General features: G+C 39.7%; 1 protein-coding gene across 1 annotated transcript; it reads right to left on the minus strand.

Moving 5' to 3' along the window:
- Nucleotides 1-1419: 1419 nt before the first annotated feature.
- LOC114470132 (kinesin-like protein KIF2A) lies at nt 1420-18356 on the minus strand. Its single transcript, XM_028458143.1, has 15 exons — nt 18296-18356; nt 13217-13311; nt 10375-10488; nt 9389-9872; nt 8130-8260; nt 7343-7397; nt 7090-7252; nt 4166-4256; nt 3969-4032; nt 3281-3372; nt 3050-3192; nt 2683-2887; nt 2479-2581; nt 2270-2345; nt 1420-2095 (listed from the first exon to the last, which is right to left on the minus strand). The coding sequence occupies exons 1-15, from the start codon at nt 18354-18356 to the stop codon at nt 1942-1944; spliced, it is 2031 nt and encodes a 676-aa protein (XP_028313944.1). The 3' UTR covers nt 1420-1941.
- Nucleotides 18357-24691: the final 6335 nt, after the last annotated feature.

Genomic DNA, 24691 nt, shown 5'->3' on the forward strand with positions numbered 1-24691 from the left:
TCCTTAACAAGGCACATTCAACATACACATTTAAAGTTACATAACAAAAGGTAATTTACAGATACAAGTGCAATATACAAATACAAAGTGCAAGTTGCAAATAAGTGCAAAAATCATCAAGTTACAGTATTTAGCAGCATTATTTAAAGTGCAAAAATATATGAAGTCCATAAAACACATAATACAGTGTGGTAGCTATCAGCTGGTACTCATGAGGGTATCATCAGTCAAATACCTATCTGGTACTATTAGTGTGAGCAGGACTGGTGGTCTAAAAGCCATTCTTTGAGTGCTCGTGACAAGCTGTGAAAATCTGCGTAGTTCTTTAAATTGTCTGGAGCACATTCCAATCTTTGATGGCTTTATAGGAAAAGGCTGATATTCTAGGAACATTGGAGTCACCCCTGGATACAGACCTCAACACTCTGCTTGTTAGTTGAGCTGTACATATGTTTTTCCAAGTACGTTGCAGTGGTGATACCGCCGAGGATTTTGAAGACCTGATTATGTAATGATCTAAGAGGGTTTAGAACGGTCCGTTAAAAAATGGTTTTGCTGCACCCACTGATAAAGAGCTCCTGATGTGCTGGAAGCTGGAGATTTTAGAACATGGCTTACCTTTTTAACATGATTCTGAAAATTAAGTTTTTCAATATCTTTAGAAATTGCAGGGAGTATATACTGATAGGTCTGTAATTCTTAATGTCCTTTCTGTTTCCTGTTTTGAAAATGGGTGTTACAATTGCTGTTTTAAAGGAGGATGGAATGCTCCGGATGATTGACAGCGTGAATGTGGATCCCTCCTTCCGCTATCACTTGGTTTGAATTCACAATCAGCTCGTCACCCTGAAGACAAAATAGATCCAATATTAGCCTCAGGCTCATTGGAAACAGCTGTTTGATTAGGGCTCTGGAGTCAATTATGTAATCACAAATGTTAGCAACACGATACCACAGCGGTGATGACGTCATGCGTAACGACGATGAGGATGTAGGCTATGGGGATGACTGGACAGCAAGAGCTTGTGTTGGAGGAGGCGTCACAGAGCTGGGATTAGTGCGTTTACAGCTCTGATTAATGAGGACTGAGGCAGGATTACCTGCTGAGAGCTCACACAGCTGCTCACACTAGAGTTTCCATGCTGAAGCAGCCTGTGGTCATTCACATTAACATCATTCTTCAGTTCTCGGCATTGGTTTTGTTAAGAAACAGTGCAGGTCAAAGCAGGAATGAAGAACTTAAAGAGTAACTGAACTAGTGGTGTGCCAAAATATCGATACGATATATCGCAATATGTCGTCTTGCCAGACGTTATCAACACTCGCACCAATTATCGTTTTTTTTTTTTTTTTTAATTTACACTGTGCGTGTGTGTTAAGAGACACTGTGCAATTACTTGCCTGTCATTCACGTGAAATTTATTGACAATGTTTTGTAATTCCTGTGAAATGGATTCAGTGCAGTAGATAAATTCTGAATTTCTTCAGTGACACAGATATCGTAATGTATCGTGGATGAAATGTCTTGCAATATATCGATTGTCGCAGAGTCGCTGTATTGTGATATTATCGTGGGCAAAATATCGTGACGACATTGTTTCGCAAGGTACCTGGCGTTACCCAGCCCCAAACTGAACCCCAACAAATGTATTTGGGTATGAAGTAGTTCTGTTGATTGATCCTGGTCCAAGTCTCAACATTTTAGTCAAAGTATTTCAATTTCAGTAGCTAGCTAACCTAGCATAGATTGTTCATTTGAGATTTTAGAGTATAGACTGGGCGTGTCTAACTGCTCATAATCAAGGCCTTTTTTGAATTTCCCTCCTAGTGACAGGTCAGAAGAAAGCAAGGGTTTAGTTACTCTTTAAAGCTCATGCAGATGGAAAAAGGAGGAGACATTTAAACACGATGGGAGTGCATGCACTGGGATTGTGTGTGTGTTCAATGCTGGACTTTGGGTTTCCTTGACCTGCTGGGAGAAGTAGCAGCAAAGTCATCGTACTCAAAGGTATTGGTGGGCAAGTGATCAGGGCGGCTTCCCTGACCGCCCTGGGAGAAGGGGATGTCTGACGGACTAATCCCAAACTCCTTCACTCTGCACAGTGGCAGCGTGCAGTGGAGAAAAGAGGGGGAAGAGACAAGGGTCAAAACTAGTGAGAAAATGCAGATTAATCCAAAGTCTATCAACACTGCCTGAGGTCAGCTAAGTGAGGATTAGAGCTGAGAAGAGGGAGCTTTGCTTTAATGCAGTAGGTCAGCAGGCTCTCACCTGTTGGCGTATTGGAGCGTGTTCAGTGTGCTCGCACAGCAAGTCAATCCAGGTGAGATTGTTGCAATCTTTACCGGGACAGAAGAATGTTGGGATTAGCAACAGATACAGTATATGTAAACACACACACACAGTATATATATATATATATATATATATATATATATATATATATATATATATACTGTGTGTGTATATATATATATATATATGTGAGTTCTCCCCAATGAAGGAGTCTCTGAGGACCTGGGTGAGCTTACTGGTCCTGAAGGGACAATGTGCCTGGTTCATGTTCAGAGCTCTGATACACTCCTGAAACAAGACGCAGAGAAGACAAATAACAGAATATTTCACATCATATATTAAGGAAATTAATAATTAAAAAAAAAAAAATGGGATCTTAGTCCGTGCACTTTCAGGGCCAGCAGGCTTTTGTTGAGCTCTATTCCTTCCAATAGGGTCAGGGGGTCAGCGGTTGATGTGTCAGCACCTCTTTCATGCCCAGCCAGATCTATGAGGGAGAACTTCCCGTGCATCTTCTCATTGCGCCGCAGAATGATCTGAAACACAGCGTGGCTGCGTGACGAGTATGCTTTTGCTGAAGTCTTTCCCGATGTTCTAGAAGTGAAAAACAGACGAGAAAATTACCTGAGTGAAACCTAGAACTCATCACAATAAATGAGGAAAAACAATAAAAAACACTTTATTCATGTTATATTTTTACACAATATATTAATTACTTTCACAGTTTGGTTTGTATTTAAATAATATCTATTTGACCTGCAGCTGGTGCCCCATTCGATGAGTTTCAGGACATCCTTTGTACATTTCACTTCCTTCTCCTGAAGACCAACCACGTTGACCTGCTTATTCCCGTCCTCCAGCACCGTTAGCTCTTTTTTATCATTTAGCAAATCTAAAACCTTCCAGAACAAACATATACAAGTCAGCAGAGCTTTTTTTTTTTTTTAAACATGTACATAAAACCAACAGGTGATCCAGAACTCTTACCTTTCCATTGTAGATTTCAAAAAAAGTTGCATAAACCTGGAGGTCAAACTTTCCGTATTTCGGCTTCTTTAGCATTAGAAAAATGTCTCGAGCTGCACAGAAAAAAAGAAATAGAGTAAAAAAAAAAGGCAGATGTAGAGTAGCATCTTTCTAATGTTTTACAAACTAAGAAGTAAAATTAATTTTCGGTCTGTTAATGTGCGGACAACAATGAAAATCTTTTGTGTATCAGTGTGTGGAATAAGATTCTGGAACATTTGCCAATGGAAATTAGTGTCCAGATATGAAGAAATTTTAAAGAAAATATCTATACGTTACATGAAAATTTTGAAAGTGTGTAATATGTTTTTTGTGTGTGTATTTAATCAAAATCATATAAATATATGACAACATTAATTTATTAACAGTAGCAATGGCTGTAAAACAAGATGCTTAAAATTGATTATTTGTAACTGTAATGTAGGAAAAGGGGTGGGACTACTTCCAACCACTCCCTTTCAAACACAAAGTATGTGTATGCAGTGATTTATGTAATTGTTTGTTTTGTTTTTGTTTGTTGCTGCATCAAATCTTTTGTTTATTGTAATATTGTTTTTTGTATTACTGCATTTGTTTGAAATAAAACAGTATATCAATATCAACATCAAAAGCATGTTGGATCTACTCTTGCATAATCTCATTTTCTTACCAGCTAAAGCATAAATTCCTTTGGAGCAGTCCTTGTTCTTTCCAGGAAAATCTCCTCCCATTGTCTAAAATACCACAAAAATAACACATAATGCATTTCAATATGGTCTAATAAACAAACAAAAAGAAATCCCCAACATACAAAATTCAAAGAGAAATGACTTAACAAAAAATGTGTTTTCTTTGAAAGTAACTCACGTGTGTGCTTCCACTTCCTGTTTGTCCGTACGCAAAGCATGTGGCCACGCCTCCCTCAAAAATGGTTTCCACTAACGGTCCGGCAGTGAACCTACAGCACAGCACAGAGTTACACACTCATTCAGCAAAATCAGTACACACGGTCTACACCAGGGTTGGGGTCAGATATAATTGTAATTGGTAATTAAATACAATTATGGCATAATTATAAATGTAATTTTAAAAATCTGTTGCTGTCGTAACTGTAATGAAATTGTAATCGAGTTTAGATAATTCACTTTGTAATTGTAATTACCATGAAAATTCTACAAAAATGATCAATTATAATTTAACACAAAACTGGGGAACCATGATACGGTTCTACACATACAGTATGTAGTTCAAAATTATTAAAATAGGTTTAATATCAAGCTTTCCCACATTTTACAATTTAAAAAAAAATTGAAATCGAGGGGTATGCTGACATAAAAAGGTCCAAATGTCCACACCAAATATATTAAAACTTATATTTTCATTGATTATGAAGCCTAACAAGGTAACCAATAGATAGGAAAGAAATTAGATCATAGATATTTGTTTTTAGTGTATTTTACACCTGATTTAGGACAAGTTATCACAAGAGAGGCAAATAGAAAGCTAACACAGGTTATCTATCTATTTATCTAAACCAGTTTGTTGCTATTTTGGACCAACAGCTTCTGTCTATGGCTGTTGTTAGGCCTGTCTCTGTTTAATGATCAAATATACCCATTGTAGGGAACTAATACCCCAAGTTAATCTTTGACTTAAGACAAGTTTCAACAGCTCAATGGAGTCAGAGAGCCTGTCGCCTACTGTGAAGTGCAAACGTTCCCACAGGGGGGTCTCCTCCGTCTTCCTGTCTGAACAAAGGAACAGAAGAATCCAAGAACAATTTGCTCTGGTTATCACCTATCTGCTACATTACGATCAAAAGGAGAACATCACTCTTCTTCCCCCTTTACAGACAGATACTGTTGGAGGCTGTAAGATCAAACTCTGGGCTTTGACCCCCTGCAGTTGTTGTCACCTCTAGAACCCAAACCACTGACCACACAGGACGTTGAAACAACACTAGCTCTGCTGCTCAAATGAGAACAAAGAACATGTGCTTGACTGGAAAAGTCACAAAAGAAAGGATTATTGGTACGGGTTCCTGCAGAAATTGAAATTGCAAATATTGTCTGTTCGATCACACTCGTTTCATGTAATTCAATAACCAACAGAATGCTATTTTAAAGTGTTTATCATTTAAAAGGTGCTTGAAATACTAGGAAAACATCACAAAGCTTAGTTCAAGGTACTGAATGTAACCATATGATAAGGAAAATTCCTTAACCCGAATTTTGACATTCAGGTTTATTAAGTACTAACTATGCTATTTTTCAGCCGTGTTTGGTATCAAACTCTTTCATTATAGATGATATATTAAGATATGATGTTGAAAAGATGTTTTGAAATATGTGGAATTAATTATTAGGCATTCTTTTATGTTTAGGAACTCCCTCTGTTGTCTGTCATTCCATCACATACACACACTTGAGACACACCCACAAGCTGAAAGCAGAGACATTGACCAATCACCGATATGATCTCAGAAGCATCAACCAAGACACCTCCTCCAAAAGGGCGTCTCCAAATCCCCTTTAAAAAAAAGACGCGCGACCAGAACTTCAGTTTTGGACGCGGGCGTTCATACTCAACGCGTTTCCCTCCCCATCTTTTCATTTATTTCATTTTATTTTTAGTTGAAACAGTTAGATTTATATATTAGTATTAGTTTTAGTATTTATATATTAGTATTAGTTTTAGTATTTAGTATTAGTAAATGTTTTATCTGTTGTAAAAATTGTATGTCTACCTTTAGTATAGGGATGTCTTTTCTGTTGTGCCTGAGCACTTTATCTGTTGCACCGTGGGAAGTGAGAAACATCTTCTCGATTCCCTTGTATGTTTGTGCATGCAAAGGAATTGACAATAAAGCTGACTTTGACTTTGACTTTGATTTTTGGAACCAGCAACTGCTTGGTTCGGACGAATCCAGCATCTAGTGACGTGCGTAACAGCCGACCTAAGCCCGGCCTGCGACCCACTGTGGTAAGCCACGAGCCACTCTCTAAGCCAGCTGCGAAGGCCAAGACCGCCTGGAACGGCTGAAGGGGCTATTCTCTGTTGAAACGCAACAGAGAGCAACGGTGGCACGTCCTGCTGCATTCCTACAAACAGAACCTCCAGGTCCAACCAGACCGCACCTCAAGGTATGGACCAGTGAACAATGGACCAGCAGAACTGACTCACTTAAACTACAATACAACCTCATTCAATACATCCTCATACTTACACTACACCCAGTTCATCTCATTCATGTTTGTTCGTCTCCCCTGTCTGTCTTCCTCTCCTTGTTTTATGAGCTCTGTTTATGATTTTAGGATCTTATTAGTCGAATATGTATCCTGCATTCTTATTCAATATTTAGTAGATTAGCACTCTCCTAGAATAGTGATTTCACTTTATTACATATAATCCTCACTTTTATTAGCCTAGAAATGCATTTTATCATGATTTAATTATCCCATTTCAATTGATATTTTGACTGTGTTAATTGTTGACTTTTGAATAAAAGGTTGAACATAATCTTTGATTCCTCTGATTCATTAAAGCTGTGATTATGGTGTAGATATTGCTGTTAGAATTCACTTTCCCTTGGTTTCACATTGATGAGTTTAAGTCTAAAAACGTAGACATATTTCTCCTGTTAAAAGGAGTGGCACCCCGCAATATTTGAAGTAATATTAATAATCATAATTAATATTCTTAGTTATATAACCCATTAATAATAACTCATCCTCCTACACCATATTTATTCAGCGTTCAGTGAACTTCAGCAAAGCCCGGCTCTCACGCACTTGTAAACCATCTCATTATTGGAGGTGTGATCAAAGGCGTAGTCGAAGCAGAACGTCTGTTTCTCCAGGAAGCGGGTCAGGTCCACCTTCTTTTTGGGTACGTGAACGATCACCACGTCTTCGCTGGGAATGGTGATCACATCCAAATCCTTTTTTGCCAACTCTGGAACACAGAAGACGTTACACGTTCAATTCCAAGGATCCTGATGACAGTAAATCTCAATCACCAAACCAGCGCTGTTACTGAGACTACCTTTTTTGTTGAGTGGGCGTTTCCTCACGCAAACACATATTCTGTGCTCCTCAATCTAGAAAAAAATAAAAAAAATTTTAAAAAAAAGCGTCTTTCAATGGGTCATCGCTGAGGACATCGTCACAGAGTCGGATTCTGGTTTGAATTTTGTTTTTTCATGCACATACCTGCAAACCAGCAAAGGGACTGTGGCAGAGATTGCTTTCATCTAGTTGAAAGTGTAGTCTGGATCAAAACTATCCAGATTTTAAAATCCCTTTTTTATTTTTTATTATCCAGGATCCCATAATCGGTCTTAATTTTATCCAATTTGTTGAAAGCAAAAATTGGATTGAATCAGTCTGATCCAGATCTTTTAAGATGACAAAATTCAGATAATAATCGCTCTAAATTAGACACCATATCATCCTGAAGGCTCCTAGGTGTGTGTAAAAATAGTGTGTGGTAGATAGCCAGCATCGGGTCACTCCAATGGTAATTATTTAAAGAAACAAAAAGAAAAGAAAATAGAAATACCTTTAATAACATATCTTTTGACCATATCTGCCCCATAAAAAATAAGGAAAAAATGCAAATATACAGTCCATATACTTCAAATTTAAACTTAATATGCCCACCAGGGCTCGAGACTGCAACCAAATTGGTCGCATATGCGACTATTTTGTCCGCGTGTGCGAGTGCAAGTGGGATGCGCTTATCGGACCTTCCATTCGCCAAATTTGCAGGGTCAAGGCCAGGTTTTTTTTATCAAAGGCTCAACTACAGCATTCTTACAAAAAGCTGGCACTATGCCAGTAGCCAAGCTGCTGTTGATGATCTCCCTAACAGAAGAGCCAATGGTGTCCCAAACTTCTTTGAAAAAGCGAGGAGGGACCGGGTCTGTGGGACAGGAGGAGGGTTTAAGTTTTTTAACTATCCCTGTGAGCACAGACAATGACACAGACTCAAACTGACAGAAAACAGCTGAGCATTGAGTGGATACACAACTCCACACTGAAGAGGGAGATATGTTGGCCCTAATAGCAGCAACCTTCTCATTAAAAAAGGAGAGGAATTTTTCACAAGTTCCACTTGTCATCTCCAATGAAGTGGACGGACTCGGATTAAAAACAGAGCCAATCGTTTTAAAAAGAACTCGAGGCTTACTGACATTATTCAAGATCAAATTTGAGAAATATTGAGTTTTTTCAGCTTTAACAGCACTTTGATAGTTTCTCCAGCACTCTCTAAGAATCTGGTGCGAGACCTCCAAATGGTCCTTCTTCCACCTCCGATCTGCCCTCCGACACTCACGCCGAGCTGTGCGCGTAGTGTCATTGAGCCACGGTTCCTGCTTTGGCTTAGGACATAAGGCTCTGAGGGGAGCAACACTGTCCAGGACTTCAGAGCAGGTGGAAGTGAAAGAGTTCATCAATTGCTCGGTGTCCATAGATGCAACGGAGTTTAGATGATCCAGAAACGATGCAGTAAAAAGAGGAGAAAAAGCAGCGGCCGTGTCGGACTTAATAACACGACCATGACGCACGCAAGACAGCTTCACCTCCAAGTCCAAAATAAGATCAAACATGACAGGGCTGTGGTCAGAAAACACGGCATCTCCAACAACGACATTGTTCACAGGAAAACCACAAGACAACACAATGTCTAGCGTGTGCCCGTGCACTTGTGTAGGGCCAGTGACATGTTGCGTCAGATTAAAAGCTTCCACCAAGTCCAAAAACTCTCTGGCCATGGGTTTAGAAGGACAACATACATGCACATTAAAGTCATAACGCGTGAGCACACAAGCAACAAATTCATAAAAGTCTCTAATAAAATCCTTGTTGTGCTTCGGTGGTCTGTAAATGACAGCGCACAGTACTGGGTCAGCCTGTCGCAGCTCAAAACAGCTCAGTTCAAATGAAGAAAAAGACCTCTCAGATACCACTTTGTGATAAAAGCAGTTCTTTAAAACAGTAGCTATACCTCCACCACGACCAGTGGTTGTCGGTGCGTTGATAAAAGTACAGTCTGGAGGTAATAACTCTGAGAAAGCAGTAGACTCACCGCTGTTGATCCAAGTCTCTGTTAAAAACAGTACATCCAAATCGCGCGATGCAAAGAAGTCCTGCAGGATGAAAGTTTTATTCGCCACAGACCTCGCGTTCACGAGTGCGCACCTCGTAGAAGCTGTAGTAGCCGCCTGAGCTACCCAGCTCAGCGGCCTGAGGTTAGCCGGGGACACACCCTCAGAAACCCAGAAAGAAGAGCGGCGAGGGCGCAGCTCGCAGAGATCCTCCTGTTGTCCGGTAATGGGCACCAACCAAGCGCCAACTGGAGCGAGTGTGCGTCGCGAGACATAGCGGAAAAAACAGTCTCTGTAATCCCATGGAAGTTCCGAGGACCACACCGCGGTGGGAGAAAGAGCCAACCAGGCTTTCAGCTTCACAAGCCGACCGGATCGGACTCCTCGGCGTTTACGCTTCCTGGGCAGCAGCGCATTCACCCTGAGGAGGTGTGCAGGCAGGTCGACCAGGTAGAATGAACCTGACTTGTTGTTTGCATCACGAATGGTACACGATTGCACCGTTTCTTTTATTTTTAGCAATTCTTGACAGTTATACACCCGCAGTGAGTCGATGGTCCTTATAACAGATGTTAAAATCAGCATAAAACAAATAAAACTGAGCAGAGCCAAGCGGCACACCAGACACACCGGCGCCATCTTGAGATCCAGCATGAAGGGAGCCTTTTTTTTCTCATTGAAACATTACATTCAAAACTTGTGCATAAAACCCATGGCCTTAATCTACTATGCATTACACAGTGTACTTACCACAACCAATTAGCTGGGGACCAAAAAAAGATCCTAGCTCTATATTAGGACTGAGCTGCACGGTAGCACTAACGCTTTACATTAACTCTGTCTTTGAATACTGAACCAAAACCCACTAATGAGTTTTTGCTCTTTAAATGATTCAAGTCATAACGAGGGAATAAACCTCACATTCCTTCTGTTGAAGTCAGAGTTAAGATGACACGGTTGCACCTACCTTTGCAATTTTCCCACATATGGGTGTAGGAGGAGGTGGAGTCTCTGGACTAGAACCCATCTCCTCATCGGGGGCTGAGTTTGGATTAAGCCCAAACACACTCAACAAGTCAATCTGTTCAAAAAAGAGTAAAGTTGTACATCAACAAAGGTGGTATCAGACCAAACCTGATCAAATACAGACTCGTTTATTTCTAAAGGAAATAAATATTGCACTTAAAGGCACAAAAGGATGGGGTTTTTTTATAAAGAGGATTTATGACCAAATGTGCAAACAAAAGTAGAACTTTTCCACAACATGCAAACATTGCTAATTGCCTTATGATCTCTGTTCAAATCAAAACCAGAACAATTGGGCTGTTGTAGTCATGAGGGACACTTGAATCTGGCCTCTGGGCTGTGAACACACTGCTGTATTCAGTCAGCTTACTGCTGATTCGATTCACGATACTGGGTTCACGATACGATTTTCTCACGATTTATTTTACAAAATGGGAATGTTGACAAATGACTGAAAAATATTCTTTTATTTTTTGGGGGAAAATACTGTACTATTTTCCTTTTATTTTTCATTGTCAAAAGAATCCCTTGATAAACTATTCAAAATGATGCAATTTAACTAAAAATACATCTTGAATGAAATAAATAAAGGAATAATACAAATGAAGAAGAAGCCTATTAATTTAAATTCTGGTTCTATAATAAACAATTCAAAACTGCGTAATAGTTCTTTTTCTTTTTAAAAGTGCAACTAAAAATGTATTTTGTGCCTTAACAATTGGACTTTTAAAAAATAAAAAACAAAAAAAACCCAGTCATTTTACTGTATTTACGTCAGATATTTGTTTAGACCAGCAGAGGGCGCTAGGTAACCCAGTGGGTCGGTTGGCATGCAGATATTCCACCAGTGAAGAAGAGAAGTTATGCTAGCAGACAGAGTTAATAATAAAACGTGACTTTTACAGATATTCACGTAATATTACAGATATTCTTTCGGTGCTAAAGGAGTAAAGAATCATTTATGAGCATGTTTAACAGTAAATGGCCGCCAGAAAGAAAATAGTAGCAGATTTCGCCCGTCACGTCCGCTTCTGGAAGGATTAATATATAGTAATATATAAGTAATATATATAAAAAAAGTACTGCGATTCAATTTTCAGAGCATCGATGTGAACCGTGGTACCTATGAATCAATTTTTAACTGCCTTACGATTAATCGTTACATCCCTAGTGGATGGGATATTTGTGGTATGCGTACATGCAATAATACATTATTAGTTCATTACAATTTGCTCTCCTCCATGAACCGCCACTTTAACGTGGTGGAGGGGTTTGAGTACTCGAATGATCCTGGGAGCTATGTTGTCGGGGGCTTAATGTCCCTGGTAGGGTCTCCCAAGGCAAACAGGTCCCAGGTGACGGGTCCGACTAAGAGCGGTTCAATAGCCATATATGTACATTAAACAACAAAGGCAGTTCACGTCGCCCGGATTGGCGCTACCGGGGCCCCACCTTGGAGCCAGGCCCGGGGTTGGGGCTCGAGTGCGAGCGCCTGGTGGCTGGGGCTTTGCCCACGGGCCCCGGCCGGGAAGAGCCCGAAAGGACGACGTGGGCCCGCCCTCCCGTAGGCCCACCACCCGCAGGAGGGATCATATGAGGCCGGTGCAATGTGGATCGGGCAGTCGTCCAGGGCGGGGGCCTTGGCGATCTGATCCCCGGCTACAGAAGCTAGCGTTAGGGACGTGGAATGTCACCTCTCTGGCGGGGAAGGAGCCTGAGCTGGTGTGCGAGGTGGAGAAGTTGGTAAAAGTGCGTATGTGTGAATGAAGGCAGGCTGACGGAAAGGAGGCAGTGATGTCATTTTTTTGGGCTGTCTAGAAATCACGGAACATGGAGTTTTCCCAACGCTTGTAAATGTCATTGAAATCCGTGATCACTTTTAATTTGAAATGCCTTCATTGATAAACAATATAACAGGTTGATTTGATCATCATCATCATCGCTGTAAAGCGTGATTGAGTTAGATGCACTGGAGATATGAGGAAATAATGCGGCCGCAGAGCGTCCTGCTTTAATACAGAGGGATGTTTGAAGTGAAACAGGACTTTTGGCTTCCATAATACGCAGTTTTAAATATCAATTGTTTAAAGCGACCTGAGCTGAGCCTCATTAAAATATGAGTGGGAACAGATTCATCCTCATATGACACCTTGTTTCACTCTGTAGTGGATCAAACTGTGACTTTATGTTGGACATATGATGAAAATAGTTGAATCACTGTGACCAAAGTGGACAGAAGTCTGCGTTTGTCAGAGTTTTAATTAATCGTGCAGCAGCAGCTGAGTGATCACAGCTGCTGCTGTGCGACACACAAGTCCGTGTGGCTTCAAATGTAACTAAGTCCATATTTCTAGTGCAATATAATGTTTCACTTTATCGGGGCGCTGCACTTATTCCAGGGTTAGAAGGGCTTAGAGGAAAAGAACTTACGCACACCGGGGAATGCGCGTAAAGCCAGATTTGAATGGGAACACCCACATTTCAGGGCTGCTCCACCCACAGTATGTAACTGGGATGAAGGCGCCCAGCGACTGACTTAAGTACAGGGGGAGAATAGCGTGCAGCCAGAAACAGCGCCGCTGCGCGCCTTTGTGGACTTACGCGCATGGGAGAATAGAGCCCTGTGTGACATGTGACAATAGTAAAGGAAAATTATATGGATTTTTGGGCTTGTTGTGTAATCGCAGCAGCTCCACAATGTCTGATAAAAGATTCATTACTGGATCTTAAAAGCATTCACCACTGCTGCTGTTAATGTGAGCTGGACTGGCATTGCATTTTACCTTTTTCCTTTTTGTGTCGCCGTTCTCTTTCCATTCCACTGTGACACTTTTATCATCATCATTCAGTGAGGTCACCATTGCCTGGTGTATACGTCCTATAGGAGTGAACAGACAAAAGGAAACAGTAGATTAGTCTTCAGGAGGTTCTACTAACTGAGAAGCACACTTCAAATACTGTCATCGCCACAAAATTGACTGGTGATTTTTATGTAAATAAAATACACACACAACTCCATACCAATGAGCTTTATTAACACATGTTGGCATGGCAACGGTGTTAGTAGGGTAAATTACAGAAGCCCTATTGGTAATTACCACCTGCTGCCCTGATCGGATGCGTTTGAACCAACCAAAATGTGTTAAAATGCAACAGTAGACGTGCATGAGCACTTTAGATAACATAAACATAATGGAGCACATTTTCTGTCATTAAGCCGTGTTTTTTTTTTTTTTAATTGCAATTGAGCAGCACACCCTTCAGTTATCTAATACTGTCCTTCTGCTGTCAATTTACACCAACAGATTCTTCTAATGATTAATCTTTGCCTCTTGTTGTAAAATGTCAGTCGGCTTTTGATAGTAATAAATTCTGCATGTAGGATTTTGAAAGTAACCACTGCTGTAGATAAAGCAGACACGCAAATGATTCATTGAGTTTTCCGAGTAGAGCAAACTTATATTTCAACATGTTTGCTCACCATTCTTCACTAAGCGATTAAGGTTCTATGTTTACTATCCGTCATGTGTTTTTCTTTTCATTAGTGAGATTTACCATCTACAGCTGAGCCTAAAAGAAGATAACTAAAGAATTGATGGAATATGGGAAAATAGACAGTATATTAAACATGAACCACCGACTGAGCCCTGCTCGGCCGACGAGACACACGCAGAAATATCAAAATGCATCAGCTGTGTAAACAAACACAGATGTAAATTAGCTGAAGTGTATTTCTGTACATGTATGTTCATTAATATACAGTAGATGAATTGTAACAAAACAAAAATCCATAATAACAGCAGTAATTTTGTTTTTGCATTGATGTATGAGAAAAATGGAGCTCCAATGTGGTTCAAGTGTGAAAATAATTCAATACTTCTACCTAGAGACAACAGCAACATATTATATACTGTAGGAACAAAACTAAGGCTGATCAATTCATTGCATTATGTTAAGTTCAGAGTGTTTAAGAAGTGCAGTCCACATTTTTACATGTTTCGTGAAACGCAAAGTTAGTTAGATATGTTGAAGAGGTAAAGCCACAGATTTGTTTGCTTTATTTTTGTAATCTGTGCTTTAAAATGTATATTTTGTATTTATTTTAAGTTTATATAAATCTGAAATTGTTTATTATGAAACAGATTAGGGATGGAACGATTCATCGTAAGGCAGCTAAAAATCAATTCATAAGTATCACGATTCACATCGATTCTGTGAAAATTGAATCGCAGTACTTTTTTAACCAGCAGAGGGCGCTATCCAGAAGTGTTGGCAGCGGGCTGAATCTGCTAATACTTTCTTTCTGGCTGCCTTCTACTTTTAAACATGTTCATAAATGATTCCTTAGCCCTTTAGCACCAAAAATATCTGTAATATTACATGAATATCTGTAAGTCACATTTTTTATTAGCTCTGTCTGCTAGCATAGCATCTCTTCTTCACTGCAAGATATCTGCATGCCAACCGACCACTGGGTTACCAGCGCCCTCTGCTGGTCCAAACAAATATCTGACCTAAATACAGTGATATGACTGTTTTTTTTTTTTTAAGTCCATTTGTTAAGGCACAAAATACACTTTCAGTTGCCCTTTTAAAAAGAACTATTATGCAGTTTTGCATTGTTTACTATAGAACCAGAATTTAAATAAATAGGCTTCTTCTTCATTTGTATTATTCCTTTATTTCATTCAAGATTTATTTTTAGTTAAATTGCATTGTTTTGAATGGTTTATCAAGGGATTCTTTTGACAATGAAAAATAAAAGGAATACAGTATAGTTTTTTTCACCCAAAAAATAAAGGAATATTTTTCAGTCATCATTTTTCTACAGTCCCATTTTGTAAAATAAATCATGAGAGAATCGTATCGTGAATCGAATCGTATCGGGAGTTGAGTGAATCGTTACATCCCTAAAACAGATTGATTTCTTGCCTGCGTTCATTGAAAAATACATGACAAGAAGCCCTTGACAAAACAATCATATTAAATCGCAATCATAATAAATGAATGAATTTAGGCTACAGACGATGTAATGAAATAGGGATGTAACAATTCACGATACTGGGTTCACGATACGATTCTCTCACCATTTATTTTACAAAATGAGGCTGTAGACAAATGATGACTGAAAAATATATATATATTTTTTTTTTCTTCGAAAATAAAAAAAAGAATCCCTTGATAAACTATACAAAACAATGCAATTTAATTAAAAATAGAACCTAAATGAAATAAATAAAGAAACAGTACAAATGAAGAGGCCTATTCATTTAAATTCTGACTATACAGTAAACTATGCAAAACTGCATATTTAGTTCCTTTTCTTTTCAAAAGTGCAACTGAAAATGTATTGTGTGTGTTAACAATTGGACTTAAAAACAAATCCCATATTAAAGAAATAATATAAATAAACAAACTATGGCTTTTATTTATTTATTTATTCAGTTTATTTCCGACATGGTTACATTCACTTTTTTTTTTTTTTTTTTTTTTGTACATGCCGAAAAAGGAGACGAGAGAAGCAGTTTGCTTATCTGGGTCCCGTCCCCTGTTTTACCATCGCAAATTTACATGGGTTTACATGTCTCTCTGGTCAAACATTCTTGAGTTGTTCTGAACAGTCCTTTTTTGTGTATTCTCATCTGTAGTCAGTGTTGTCTTGTTTTTATTCCTCCTCCTCTCTATTGTTGTTCGTGTTGGCCTTGTTCCCTGCTGTTATTCTCTCTCTATTGTTTCTCCCTTTCCTCTCTGTGTACCTCTTACCTTGGATTTCACATGTTCTTTCTTTCTCACTTCTTTCATTTTGTCTTGGGGAAGCCAAAATGCTTCCACACTTCTGATTTAAAACACAGTGGTGCGTCCTGAATTTTAAATTATAAATACATAGCACCCTTTGCTGTAATTTTTTATTTTTTTTTAAATACTACCGAGTGTGTCGGTGTGAACCATGACACATTTGAATCAATTTTTAACTGCCTCATGATTAATCTTTACAGCACTAATTGGAAACAGTCTCTTTCCTAAGCTACGTTTTAAAATTATTACCATTTTAATTCAAATTAATGATACATGCAAAACCAATGTCCAGACATTTAAAGTTATTGAAGAAGTGAATGAATGTGCACAATATCATGTATGATGGTCAGAGTGGGAGCGTGTTTGGTATAATAGGACATGCCCACTTTCTGTATAAACATGACCAAGAGTTTTCTAACCTGTTTTACACTTCTAATTAGGGATAGACCGATATGGATTTTTTTTAGGGCCGATACCGATTTTTTTTTCCTTAGCTGATGAACGATCCGGACTGCCAATTTTCTTGAGCCGATACTACTTTTGCTCCCTCAATTTACAGCATAAAAATTACACAATGATGATAAGAAATGGTACGAGACTCAATAATTAAGAAAAGGAACATTTATTGAAATTAACAAAGGTGAGGTAGAACGACAGCAAGTAAAAAATATTTAACAAATATTAAAAACGGGTGATGCAGGACAAGTAGTAAAAAATATTTCGGCCCTCTGTAAATAATGCGGATTGGCAAATGCAGCAGCCCGCATCGGCCGATGCCGATACACGTAAAAAACGCAAAAATCGGCCGCTAATATCGGACGGCCGATATATCTGTCTATTACTAATTCTAATGTAGGATAAACTTACTTATTACAGTTCCTTTGTTTAAAAATCGGCTGTGTTTGAGAAACAGTGCGACTCAACGTTTTTCAAAGCAGGACAAGCTAACCCCTGAACCCATGAATCACCTAATACTCCCTCCGAGAGCTTCACCATATGTTCATTAAAACTCATTAGAACAATTGTTTTTTTTTGATAGATTTAAATTGTCTAGATTCACAATTATAACTCCCATTGTCTAATTAATCTCAAGATTTCTTTTCGGTACTAATAATAGTTGAGTGGTTTAACCTAGAAGTCCCAGGGATTTCTATATCCCCCCAGAAGTCCCAGAGCAGGGTCAAATGAACTCTAGGACCAAACTGACGACTCTGATGGCTACAATTTGCATCTATTCATTTGTAAATGAATCACCTGAGAAATCAGCAGGGGGGAGAGCCTGACTCTAACAATGGAAGTCTGGAATGTTAGGGGGAAGTGCCCTGGAAGCTAAAGTCACAATGCCCCGTTTATTAACTCGTTCTGCTTGATGCTGGGGGAGAACAAACACAGACTACAAACATTGAAAGAAACAGAGTCACTTGAGTATATAACTATATATTAACTGAAATTCTTCCTGAACCCAGGATGCAGGGCCCCTCCTGTGGTGCGACACTTACTGCCTCATTGACATAACAAAAGCAGCTGAGGACAGCCGTTAGCTCAAATCCTTTGGGTCGAATGACCCCTCTCTGGGTTTTATAGGTAAAAAGTTCATTTGACCCCTCTGTGGGACTTCTAGTGTTAAGGTGACGCATTCACCGCTGACGTGCGTTCGAATCCCACATTTGACAAATTTTTTCTTCATTTTAACATAACACGGCAAATTCCACCTTTAAAAATAAATTTCAAACATTTTAGAGTTAGGGATAGAGTTACAGTTAGGCTTAGGGCTAAAATAAAAGGGTTAGCGGGGTAGCTAAAAATAAATATGAGCTAAGGTCCTTTTTTATATGCTGGGTGTTGAATTCTCCCTGTAAAGTGGTGTTTACAGTCAAGCCAACACTGCTTCCCATATTAGCTAGTTTAGCATTCCAGCTAGCTTAATTTCAGTTTAATTTTGAAACCTGCTAACGCTAACGTCACGCCCGGCAGCCGGGAACAACGGTTGCTAGGTCCAACGGCTCCACAACAACAAAGATCCCAAACAACTAAAAATCGAACGAGACAGACCGGCCAAAACTCACCATCACTGTGCTTTATCGCCACAAAAGTTTCGACGACGATCTTCCCAAAACAAGCCGCCATTCTCATCACTTAAAAGTGGACGAATGCGGCAGTGGAGTGTGGCTGAGCCAGGCACACAGAGGTTTGCTTTGGATGCAGCACAGTCAAGCCGGGGTGACGCAGCAGACTGCTTCCTGTAGACCACAGTTACTCATTGCGCGGCTCGTTACGCTATAATAAGCGGATTCGGCATCTCGCTGCGCGCAAAGCATGCTGGTCTGGGTCAAAGGTCAGGACTACCCAGCTCCCGCCTAGCTCGTATCATAAAACGTAAACATGGCAGAGTCTGACAAAGATATTGAATATTTTGAGCGTTGTAAAGTGGATGTTTTAAAAGAATATTGTAAGAGATGTGGACACGTTGTTACTGGGAAGAGGAAGAAAGAACTGGTGGCCCTCGCTTGGGCATTGTCATTTAAAAAAGCGCCTATAGTTTTGACAAAACAGCAGGAACGAGAGGCTGTCAACCTTGATTATTAATCTCTGCTCGAGATCGATGTTGACAGTTGTCAGATGACAATTCCAGATCCCTTGCAGCTCAGAGAAGGTTGGGAGAATGAGTCGACAGCAGCAAATAAATGGCCCCCCTGCACCACAATATAATATTTATATACTAGTTTACTAGTTAGCTCTAATGTAGTACAATATATGTCAAACTTACTGATTTAATCCATTCGGCACGACGTTCTGGATCTTTTCTTTCAGTAGGAAATGGGATGAGTACGTATGGCGGGTCGCATATACATCGTGAGGTTCCTTTATTGCACTCGTGAACGGGGCAAAACTCTTTCATCCACGTATTAAGCCCACGTGTACCGTTGGAACAGCCACGCACTGAACAATGGGACCCTGGCATATTGCCTTAAAACGACCTTAAGCAAAGTAAATGCCTAAAAGTCCGTATAAGTAGCCGGTTGTTCCGCTAGACAGGGGCTTTGTTGACACGCTGGGTAGTCGTGAACTCTGACCCGGATATATTGACCCGGGAATCGCGCATGCGTACTGATAATGCCGATTTGGCTTATTCATTAACCTGACAAGAAATGAGACGAACACATTCAGATGTTGTCCAGATGTTTTCCTCGTAGATCCTGGTTTAGCTTCGCTAACCACTAGCTCCTCCTTTCCTCTGATAACTGTTGACATTGTTCTCCCTGATTTGTTCTAACTTTTAACAGTTTATAAAACTCTGAATGTTTTTCACGGTTTGACTGATTGGTACAGTCAAAAACACGGTAATAATTTACCATTTCTGTTTTGTTTACCTGCTGAGTACCTCCAATATGGCGACTTCTGGTTTGATGACTCGGCGTAAAAACCCTCTATAAAAAGTCTACAATGGTTCCGTGTCTTGTACAGAGTTCATTATAAATCCTGTTTCAGAGTTTTCCAGCCCGACATGAACAGGTTTCTGATCAAACCTCAACGCTGGTCCTCAGACCAGAACCTCCTGATGGTCCCTCGTACATGTTTTAAAACTCATGATCAGTCATTTAAAGCTGGTTTTTGTCACAGATTGTTTTTGACTGCTGCACTTTTAAATTAGTTTTCATGCAGGTATTTAGTTCGATTTAGTTTTTGATTTATTATAGTTATTATTTATGATGTTACTCGTTCCCTGTTAGTTCGATAAATTTAATGGGCGCAGGTAACGTGTGAAAATTCAGCTTTGTTCAAAGAGGAAATAAAACCACTGCATTAACATGACTAGGTTTATTAGTTTGGGTGGTTTTACTACCAGTTAGTCAGCAGAGGGCAGCACTGCACTGCTGTAGGTGTCTGTGCTGTAGCATCACCAGCATTATAATTATTATTATTAGCATCATTAGCTCCACCAGCAATATCAGAACCACTGGCATTATTAGCATTATTAGCATCATTAGCATTATCAGAATCACTGGAATTATTAGCATCATTAGCATTATCAGAATCACTGGAATTGTTAGCATCATTAGCATCACTAGCTCCTCCAGCATTATCAGAACCACTGGCATTATTAGCATCATTAGCATTATCAGAATCACTGGAATTATTAGCATTATTAGCATCACTAGCTCCTCCAGAATTATCAGAACCACTGGTATTATTAGCATTACTAGCATCACTATCTGCTGAGCCTGTTTTTTGGCCTTTAGCTGCTCTGTCACTGAGTCGATGTTGATTCCGAGCGTGGAAACAACAGCCGTCCTTGTTAAAGTGTTTGTTGGGTCTTTAGACGATGGTCTCCAGACGACACACGCTCAACCAGCACATTTCATGAATAACGTGCTGTAAACTGCTGCCCTGTTTTCTTTTCGCAGGCCTGTAATTGACAGCATGGCTGTGAGTGAGTGACCCTGGAGATGAGGACCATCGTTGATGATGTTCTGCAAAATGTCACAAATCTAACAGAGCAACGCTCAAAGACATGATTGATTTTTCCCCCAATTTCATAAAAGTTGAGATTTCAGTAAAAGATCAGCAGAGATGTGCTCTAATAACCAGCTGCTTTCTGTCCTTCTGCAAACCTTAAAGAACACAGCACACCACGTCTTGTTAACATTTACAAGTTATAACCTACAGTGCACCACCAAATGTCACTGCACTGTTCACCAAATACAAATAAAAAAAACCTTTTTTTGTGCAAAAATAGGATGACCAGATTTTTAAAACTCAAAACCGGCGTCACGTACTGAGTTTACTTCCGTACTGAGATTATAACCCTAACCTAACCCTAACCTAATCTAATAAACAAATAAAACACATGTTCGTTCACTTTGAAAACAAAAATAAACAAAAATTAATTACTATTTTTTTATCAGCAAAAATTAATTTTCTGGTAGATTGTATATGCGTGCATATATGCGCATATACAATCTTAGTACGATGTGAACTCAGTACATGACACCGGGACAAATTTAACCAAGAAAGACGACAGATTTTCAAAATAAACTATTTACATATGCTTTTATTTGGTCACATGAATTTTATTTATTTTTTTTCCTTCCTCTTGGACGGTCCCACACAAAGTTCCCATGGGCCGTCCTATCGTTAGCGACTGCGGGTCAGAATCCTACCGTATAGCAGAGTTCATCGATCACTACATCAACCCACTCTCCAAAAAACACCCCAGTTACATCCAGGACACCTATGCATTCGTTAACAAAATAAAAAACATAACCATTCCACAACACGCCTTTCTTTTCACAATAGACATAGAATCACTATACACTAACATAGATACAGACCTTGGAATAGAAGCAATAAAAAACATCCTCCACCAACACCCAGACCCACACCGACCGGATACAGCCATTTTGGAACTTCTGAAACTCACGTTAACCAACAATGATTTTATTTTTAATGATGAATATTATTTACAAATATGTGGTTGCGCAATGGGACGTAAATACTCACCAGCATACGCTGACATCTACATGGCGGACTGGGAGAGAACGGCCTTTTCTAAATGCACACAACACCCGTTCACATACATCAGATACTTGGATGATATTTTCGGAATCTGGACACACAACATAGAAACATTCATTAACTTTTGCAATATCCTCAATAATCACCACCCCAATATCAATATCAAATACAATAAACAGGACACAGAGATACATTTTTTAGATACAACCGTTTTTTTTCATAATAATTTTCAGGACAGCAAACAATTAGCAACAAAGGTTTATTTTAAAGAAACAGACAGACACACATTATTACATAAAACCAGTTATCATCCCAGACACACATACAGAGGAATCATCAAATCTCAACTCATACGTTTTCATAGGATCTGCACATACCCCAAGGACACACAGGAAGCCACACACACATTATTTCACGCACTCAGACCCAGGGGCTACTCAAGGAGGTTTTTAAGGGAAATACGCACAGAGGTGGGGGGGCTGTTCTCTTCCCGGTCCGCCCCTGCACCACCTCAGACCAACTCTGGCGACGCCCCTCTCTTGGTGCCTCTGGTGACCACCTTCCACAGACAACTGCACGGGCTAATCGGGAGTCTCCATGGGAACTTCCGGTCACTACAGGAGAGGCACCAGCAGTTCCAGGGATGCAGAAGAATCACAGCCTATAGGAGAAACAAAAACCTGCAGGATCTGTTGGTGCACTCACGCTTCCGCCCATCCAACCCCGCTGTCAGCAACGTCATCCATGACCAGCCATACGTGTTAAACGAAGCAACTGACAGCGGGGGTCCCGTGGTTAAAACCTGGTCTCCCCAGGACAAAAATATTGTATACTTAATAAAATGCACACATTGCAACAAAATGTACGTGGGGGAGACCGGGAACAGCCTCGGGACCAGGGTGGGCCAACACAAAAGTAGGGTGAGGACCGGAACTGGAGTTAGCCCCCTCCACATACACTTCATTACATTTGGCCTTAATAATTTTACTTACCGGGTCCTCCAGAGAAACCCCTACTGGTCCACTGGACAGAGACGGTACGCGGAGAGACAGTGGATCGGTAGGCTGGCCACGAGGATCCCGGGGGGGTTCAACCTCAGAGACACCCCGGTTCCGGTCCCCCCTTTAAATAGCTGACCGGAAGTGGGAACCCGGGGAAGGTACGGTCCCATGCGCAGCGGCCTTTTAAATCATATTTTAATGTTTTAACCTCTTAAAAACTTTAAATTATAAGCTTTATTATTTTTATATTTTATATTTTAATATATTATTGGCTCCTCCTCCTCCCCCCCTTTTCAGATACTAACGGTTGTTAGAAATGTTTTTTTTAAGAAAAAACTTTAAAAACAACGACAGCACTTATATTTTAATTATTTTATTTATTTATTTATTTATTTATTAGGAAAAAGAAAGTTGTTTTAATATATTTATAGGATAGAGGCGCTTCTCCCCGGGTTGGACAATTTTAAAATTTTGAAATGACTTCTTTGATGGAACAGGGTATTGCATGTGTCTTTTACTTTTGCTCTTTTAGCACAATGATTGTGTAAATATTTTTTACTATGTTTTATTCATGTTTTACAATTTTAAATGAAATTTTACCCGCTTCCACCACTGATACCCGCCCCAGGACCACCGCCTCTCCCTCCTACAGTTTTATGTAAAAAAAAATTTTTTCTTTTATTTATAATATATTTCTATTTTAGTTCTATTTTGGGGAGGAGTGGGTTTGGACCAATTTTAAATTATTTTAATGGTTTTAGAATTAATATTTATTAGCTATTTTACTGCCACACATATATATATATGAATTTCTTATTAGTGTGTCTATTTATTATCTTAAAATCTATTTATACACTATCCAGGAGTTTTTTTTAAAAAAAAGAACAAATATAAATGGGGAGGGATGGGTGCGGGGGATACCAGCCATACAGAAACAGGACAATGGGAGAGGAAACAAGGGAGGGGAACGATTTTCCTCCCTGATATGCTTTTATCATGAATTATGTCTGTTTGTATATGGTGTGTTTTTTTATATAATTCCTCTCCCATAATCACCTTTGTATCCCCCTGACCCCCTTCTCCTCCCCAATCGTAAAACACTATTCCTCTCCCCAAAACCTAACCTAACCCTAACCTCTTCCTAACCCTAACCACCCCTCCCAAACCTTACCCTAACCCCTTACCTAACCCTAATCCTAACCCCTTACCTAACCCTAACCCCTTACCTATACCTAATCCTCACCCTAACCCCTTACCTAACCCTAATCCTAACCCCTTACCTAACCCTAACCCCTTACCTATACCTAACCCTCACCCCAACCCTTTCCCTAACCCTTTCCCTAACCCTAACCCTACCTCTTACCTAACCCTAAACCAGACCTATCCCTAACCCTAGAACAGACCTTTCCCCCCCCCCCCTCCTTCCTACCCTAACTTCCCCTTCCCATACCTAACCCTAACCCTTACCCTACCTTATTATTCCTACCTCACTATTTTAAATTTTTATTAAATTATTTATGAATTTTTTAATTTATAAAAAAAACATGTTTTTAGAGGTTTTTCACTGTTGTATTAAACCCCCCCTTTTTTGAACATCAGGTTGCTGCGCGGGGACCACGCCCCTTGGTTTTCCAAATTCCCATGGGGACCAACGCCTCTTTTTATGTCCTTTTTACGGGTGTCTGATCGTTTGAATTGTTTTATATTTTATCTTTTATTCTTTTTATTATTTTTATGATTATTTTTTTTGATTAAAGGAAAACCCCACCTAAAGCCAATATCAAAATAACAAAAGGGGATTCTTTTAATTGGGGGCCGAAAGGATGTCCTGAGCCCGTGCTATTTTTAATAACCCTAACCTAACCCTAACCCCTTACCTAACCCTAAACCTAAAAAACCTCCCCCAGACCTAACCCTAACCCTAAAACAAACCTCCCCCCCCCC

The sequence above is a fragment of the Gouania willdenowi genome, chromosome 9 (assembly GCF_900634775.1).
Source record: "Gouania willdenowi chromosome 9, fGouWil2.1, whole genome shotgun sequence".
Lineage (NCBI taxonomy): Eukaryota > Metazoa > Chordata > Actinopteri > Blenniiformes > Gobiesocidae > Gouania > Gouania willdenowi.